The sequence below is a fragment of the Lygodium microphyllum genome, chromosome 29 (genome assembly GCF_053477565.2).
Source record: "Lygodium microphyllum isolate KBCC chromosome 29, Lygodium_microphyllum_v1.1.10, whole genome shotgun sequence".
NCBI classification, from domain to species: Eukaryota; Viridiplantae; Streptophyta; class Polypodiopsida; order Schizaeales; family Lygodiaceae; genus Lygodium; species Lygodium microphyllum.
In genome coordinates this window covers 114790311-114797184 of record NC_141163.1, presented here as the reverse complement: position 1 = coordinate 114797184, position 6874 = coordinate 114790311, and the positions used below count along the sequence as shown (strand labels likewise).

The 6874-nt window shown below is 37.8% G+C and overlaps 1 protein-coding gene across 7 annotated transcripts; it reads left to right on the top strand.

Moving 5' to 3' along the window:
* The first annotated feature begins 1369 nt into the window (after window positions 1-1369).
* On the top strand, window positions 1370-6525 carry LOC148011060 (tetraspanin-10-like). Of its 7 annotated transcripts, XR_015689486.1 has the most exons (12): window positions 2312-2537; window positions 2699-2811; window positions 2991-3045; window positions 3164-3219; window positions 3342-3371; window positions 3489-3534; window positions 3637-3720; window positions 4474-4541; window positions 5581-5651; window positions 5817-5901; window positions 6071-6146; window positions 6277-6326. XR_015689486.1 is itself a non-coding variant. In XM_087671509.1 (11 exons), exons 1-11 carry the CDS (start codon window positions 1478-1480, stop codon window positions 6358-6360), a joined length of 777 nt encoding a protein of 258 aa, XP_087527635.1. In that variant the 5' UTR covers window positions 1370-1477; the 3' UTR covers window positions 6361-6525. The 7 variants fall into 7 exon arrangements, 5 of the variants coding, with proteins under 5 accessions (XP_087527635.1, XP_087527638.1, XP_087527636.1 ...); XM_087671509.1 differs by lacking the exons at window positions 2312-2537; window positions 5581-5651; window positions 5817-5901 and adding exons at window positions 1370-1516; window positions 5691-5816 and having other exon boundaries at window positions 6277-6525; XM_087671512.1 differs by lacking the exons at window positions 2312-2537; window positions 5581-5651; window positions 5817-5901 and adding exons at window positions 1622-1751; window positions 5691-5816 and having other exon boundaries at window positions 6277-6525.
* Window positions 6526-6874: the final 349 nt, after the last annotated feature.

Below are 6874 nucleotides of genomic sequence, written 5' to 3'. Positions count from 1 at the left end.
AAACTCAAATGAGTGAAGGCCAAGATGTAGATTTGGTACTTCTTCAATGAGAAGCCTATCAAGAGTAATGGGGACGTAAATACTAGAAAGATGACCTCAACATGATGCAAGAGCATATCAACCTAGGGTTGTTTCAAAGGTTGTGGATCATGGATAATGCTAGGCCAGCAAGAGCTTGATGAGCTTTAATACCATGCTGGAAAACAAAGTGCAAGATTAAAATAGAGAAAGTGAAAGCAATACCATGTCAAAGACTCACAATGGAATCTACTCCAACTCCTACTCTTTGCTCTACTACTTGAGTAGCTTTCATTGAGTGGTTTATATACAAGGGATTGGTAGGTGAGATCATGGATAATGGATAATGCTAGGCCATCAAGAGCTTGATGAGCTGTAATACCATGCTAGAAAACAAAGTGCAATATTAAACTAGAGAAAGTGAAAGCAATACCGTGTCAAAGAATACAATGGAATCTACTCCAACTCCTACTCTTTGCTCTACAACTTGAGTAGCTTTCATTGAGTGGTTTATATACAAGGGATTGGTAGGTGAGATCCACAATTAGTGGGTGGTAGCTAAGAGTTATTTAATCAAGGAAGTAGTTGAGCCTATTCCGGCTTATTTTTATGGCAAGTGAACTACGACCCAAATTTAGCAAGTCTAAGCATTCATCATAATCATAGGATCTTTGGAGCTCATCAATGGACATCAAACTAGGCCCAATGAGTTCCACAGTCTCTGCCTATTTCTTTTCATGGATTTCAATATCCAAGCTCAACCATAAAATGGAATCAGTGGTTAGGCTAGAATAGCAAAAACATTGTAGTGAGGATACTTGTGCGGTGAGAGACAAAGCATCAATGATTCAAGAGTGCACGAATCAATATGCATCATTTCGTCTAAGTTTGGTAGAGCGTAGGTATTGGCCTACATCATAAAAAGGGTTACATTCAATTGCTAGGTACGATAAGGAAACATGAGAGTACTATTTGTGCTTACTTAGCCATGACCTAGAAAAGAGTGCCTTTGATTCTATTCTTCCCATTGTATGAGAGCTACCTCATTTGAGTAGGTCATATGCTAAGTGAGTTTAGGTGACACTCAATGGGCAACAAAGTTCAAACCCTTGACCTCTTTCTTGATTGGGTGAATGGAATAGTGGGACTATCGGGAATTTTAGGTAAGTAGGTGACTCGATGCATGAGCTAATTATGATAAGGAGTACTTGCAAAGAAGAAGTGACCCTTTATTCATAAGATTAACATCCATCAATGTTGCAAAGAAGAAGTGACCCTTTATTCATAAGATTGGCATCCATCAATGTTGCAAGATGTATTGCCACTTCTTGTTGCAAGGATGTCGAAGATATTTGCTGAAAATTCCTTGTTGCAAGGGTGTTGGAAGATGTAGTACCACTTCTTGTTGCAAGGGTGTTGAAGATTTTGCTAAAAATAGGCACTTGCATTCCATTTAAATATGGTGTGCACTACACCGAAGACTTTATTCTTAGATTTCGTAAGGCTTGCTCTTATAACACATTGGAATGAGGATAAAAGAGAGAATTGTTTTTGCACGCATGAGGAAGGTGCTTATTTGATTCTAAGATAGATTTAGATGTTGTGTCTCGTTCTCAACCCTTCATCCCCTTGGTGTAGCTGGCTATGTGTTGTTCCTTGTGAATGCAACTATTATGCTTTCAGTTGTATCATACAGACTAATGTGACGTTCAAGCTTGACAAGGAGTCTCCAAGTAAGTTAGTCTACACTGAAATTCTATCCCTTTGAAGCTAGCATTTGTCATCAACTTGTTGACTCTCTTCTACGCTCGGCTAGCTTCAATGTAAGTCTAGAAGTGGTGATGGATTGATCCTCCTTCGAAGAGGAGTTGCCTCTTTGACCGTGTGCCCTTTCATAGCTTAAGTGAGATGGGAAGATGTATTGGTAATTTATAATGTTTATAGAAAGCTCAATTATGATGGGAAGATGTATGGCAATATTAAGAACGCGAGAATTCCATGGGTGTTCCAAAGTGCACTTATACCCAATAACTTAACGAATAATGCCAGGGCATCAACAACATAGGCGTTGTACACATTTAGGGGTCCATTGCAATTTGCCATCGGTGGTGCATTTATTTTTCAAGCAAAAACAGCTCATTATACTCATGGTCAATCTAGCTCGGGAGGAGGATGAGATGAAATACTCGTCGCAGGTGAGTGGGCATATAAATTATATATCAAGACGTTACTCTGGCAGTGGTCAGTGTGGGTTCGGGAAAATCTAGAACCGAGAGAGAGAGAGAGAGAGAGAGAGAGAGAGAGAGAGAGCCTTGCAGCCTTTATTCCCTTGCACGGATGGTGGGTGCGTGTTTGATTCTTCGTCGACGATCATCATCACCATCTGTAGTAGTATTAACTAGCAGAGAGGTTTGGAGAGGTTTGGACAGCAGCAGCAGAAATATTCGGGGGTGATGACCAATCAAAAGAGCCACCCAGCGAGTCTTTTTGTCATCCAATGGGTCAATTGCCTGGCCCTCGTACTACACCTCCTCTCTCTCTCTCTCGTTGCAGTCATTGCTGTAATTAGGGGAAAAAATAGTCAGTATGCATACTGATTAGTTATAAGTGCATCGATAATAGTAACTATAGTGTTTATAGGAAAGAGGGTTCGATGTATAAGTTACGATTTGATTAACAGGGACTGTCGATGGCGATAGTGAGCCTGGGAGTGGTGCTGGGCACGAGGAATGGGGACTGTGAGCACCTCCTCACCACCCCGATCCTCCTCACCGGCGGCTTCATCTTCTGTGTGTAAGTTAAATGTCCATCATCTCCATGCATTCATAAATTGATCAAATTATATTACTAATAATTACCCAAAGTAGTAAGATTATTAATGGGCCAATGAAAGGTGTTCGTCAAGACCATGATCTAGTTTTCTTCTCTCTAATGACGCAATCGCGTTTATTTGCTCTTCTTGGCAATCACAGATCGCTCGTGGGATTTATAGGCGCTCTGAAAGAAGTCTCCCTCCTTCTATGGGCAGTATCCGTGGTGCTGATATTAGGAATACATTCTTGAGTAGACCTGCTAATTATTATTATAGTACTCAAGTGCCGTAAACAATGCAACTGCGCGCGTTTTCTTTGACTCATAATATCAGTATATGTTCCTGGTGTGCCTTTTGTTGGGCACGCTAACCGCATTCACAATTTTTGCGTACGTTACGACGACAAGCTTCCCTCACAGACAAATACACACAAGTTTAAGTTTTAGAGAAATGGCCGCTAGAATTGCCACATTCTGGACAGTTTCTAAGATGAACTTATTATCTTTTGCAGGTTTGTCGTCACGAATCGTGGTGAAAGCGGGCACGTTATACACAAAAAACACAACTGATCTCAGTTTGCCCTTAAATATTGTTACAGAATGTAGGTGGAGCTGGAGTGACATTATCATAAGCTCACCTTGTTTGCATTTTGTCGCAGGCATAATTACAAGCTGCAAGATTACTCCGGCTTCATGCAAAAGATGGTAAAGAAATTATTCTCTCGCTTTCGCTTAATGCATCGATCAAAATATAGTTTGTGAGCACCTTAATTATGATGATCCAATTACTCAATTCATGCTGATCAGCTCCATGATAAGGCGAATTGGAGCCGTATGAAGAGCTGCTTCGTCAAAATCAAATACTGTAGCGACCTCGAGTTGAAGTATCCGGTACTCTATTCCTTCTTGATTAGGAAGGCTCGTGCCTAATTAGAATCGTTTTGTATCTTTAGACTTGGGGTTTTCTTTTGGCGATTTGGAAAGAAGAAAGAAAGGAGAGAATTGTTGCTGAACAACAACGTCTTGCTAGTTTATACGTTGGAGGCTACATCTTAGTACATAAGAACGCCCTACAAGCAGGTACAAATATGGATTCATTATCAAGTCTTATATAGGCATGCTATCTATAATTAAGGAGAGCATTAAACTGCGTACACAATAGCATCTTCATAGGCATTATAGCACTATAATGGAATAAAAGTGAGAGATATTACTGCACTGTCGAATCGTGGAGTACATCTTTGAGGAGAACACTTTCGAAGGGGAAGAAGACCAGAAATTAAGTAGAGAATGTTTGCGTATGGGGATGTTTATTTTTTCTTTTTTGGGTGGGCTGGCTGGCGGAGCAGGGAGACAAAACAAGTTGGTATATTGAACAAAATCACACGTGAATGTCCATTAATCTATTGAGTAAAATGGTGGCATTACATGTTAGTAGTTGTATATATTTTGGTGAACGATATACTACTACAATGATATTGCATTTGTCATGGCTATTATAGTGGTCATTAATGTGATCCTCATCATTAATAGTCTTGCTTACATTTTCAAAAGTACTTCAAGCAAGTTTTCCAAAGATCGTATGTTTAGCCATTATGAAACTCAAGGGCAGTACATAGTCATATTTATGGCTTGTTTTTGCAGACTCTTTTGGCTTACAAGCATGCATCACTCACCCCAATTGAGGCAGGATGTTGTAAACCCCCAAGCGAGTAAGCTCTTAATAAGATGATATACACATGTAGACTCTAGAAATACTCACAAACATGTCTACATACCCATAGAGAAAAACACGACTTGCATTATTTTGCATACACAATACTCTTATATTTTTCTTTGTTTTGTTTGATTGCTCAGTTAGGTGTTATAAGAGATGTCAAAATGATCAACAACTGCAAGCCAATTTAGCCTCTTAACTTTCCATTAATTCACACCAAAGCAAAGGATGTAACCACATAAAGGCCACATTATCCCTTATGAGCTCACAAGTACAACTAGTGCACCAAACTTAATTAAAATCAATAGGCACAGTACCCCTTACCTTTGTGGCAAGATGATGGCTATACTTTCTATTGAGAATCTAATCTTTTGCCTTCTTCTCTTTGAAATTTTAACTTGTTGCCTCTCATAAGCCAAGACATGGCATTCGAGCACTCTAAGCATGCACCTTCCTATTGATTATGGGGTTGACAACTTAGCATGGGAATTCTTTTGTATGCAAAATGGCTTGTTAGGAATGCATTTGGAGTCCACTATATTACAATTTTAACAAGTTTTTAGTGATGGATATGTGCAAAGTTTCAGCTACAAACTCTAGCTAGGATTTGACTCAAGATCACTTCATTGAACATCAAACAAGATATTAGAGATAGAAGAACATGTCTATTCATACCAACCTATATTTTCATGATCCAACAATAAAGAGTTGTGTTACACATTTTATTTTCCTTGTTGTTTCTAGGTCATCACTCCTCCTTAAGGTAACCTATTTCCTTGATGCTTTGATAGGAGTGTAACATGTTGTGAAGTGTACTAGGTAATAGGCTTTGAATACAAACTACAGTCACAATAAAATCAAATGGAGGAGCAATATATGCACAAATATTTAAACATATATAATGGCATACTACATATGTGTGTTTGTGTCCAATGCTTACATATGCATGTATATACATGTATACATACAAAGGTACATATGTATATACATGCATGCATGCTTGCTTACTTACTTACTTACATTCTCTCACACAGATATGAAGACAACAAGGTGTGTTGGTGTATGTATGGTTATGCTTCATACATTTCAGCATGCATACTTATGGGTATACAAATAGCTTAATAGTTATGTTGTCATTAAATAGGTGTAGTTATCAAGCTAGAAATGCTTCTTATTATGATTTGCGATTACAACCAATGGCTTCACTCAAAGATTGCAAAATTTACAAGAACAAACTTACGATCAAATGCTATGATTGTGATTCTTGCAGGTATTAATCTACTCTTCTCCTTTGCTCAATGCAAATCCATGTTTACTATTACCAAGAAGAGTGATTCTTAGTTGTATAAGCTCAAGTATATTCAACCCTTTTTTACCTTGCAAATTGAGATTTATAAATGTTATATGCATTAAATTTTTTAGTCAACATTTTCATAAGTAATGGAATTTGATGTGAAAAGAAACTCATCCTAAAAAGGGCTTGACTATGTAATCTCAAGTCTGTGAACTTTTGTATTGTTGTAGAGGTGCAGTTGCACATTACTTACGGAAAGAGTGGCGAATAATTGCACTCGTAAACATAGTTATCTTCATAATACTGGTAAATGTTCTAAATTTTTTGTTATGGTTTACTCATAATAGATAGACTCCTCTATAGGGGTGACTTTCTTATGCTTCACTAACCGCTTTAAGTTGGATGTGCATTTCTAACAAATGGTTTTATCTTTTAGATTGTCCTCTATTCAACTGCATATTATACAAGGCGTATGACGCTTCGATCAAACAGTCATGTTGCATCTCAACAAAGTTCATGATTTGGAGTAGTGGTTTCTCTTTCTAGAATCCATTCATGCTACATCCTAATGAAGCATATGATGTTGTGAGTACTATTGTTTGTCCTTCTAAAATTGACAAGCCAAACCATTCTAAAAATCGAGAAGCTTTATTCCTTTTTCACTTTGCAGAAAAGTTCATCGTACTATGGCAACCAATGAAGTATCATAAATTTTTCTAAGTGGGTTTAATAATATCTATTAGCTTTTCTTGCATACTTTGGTGAGTCACTTTGCATCAACTTCGTGTGAAGTTGCCACAAAATGAGAAACAAAACTTCACTTTCTTCCCCTCTCTCTCTTTCTCTATATTTCTCTCTCACCCTATATTTTTCTTTATTTTCTTTATATATATACATATATCTCTCTAAATTTCCTTTTTTCCCTCCCTCTTTTATATATATATATATATATATATATATATATATATATATATATTCTCTCTCTCCCTCTAGTCCCTCTCTCTCCCTCTATCTCTCTTTCCTCTCCCCCTCTC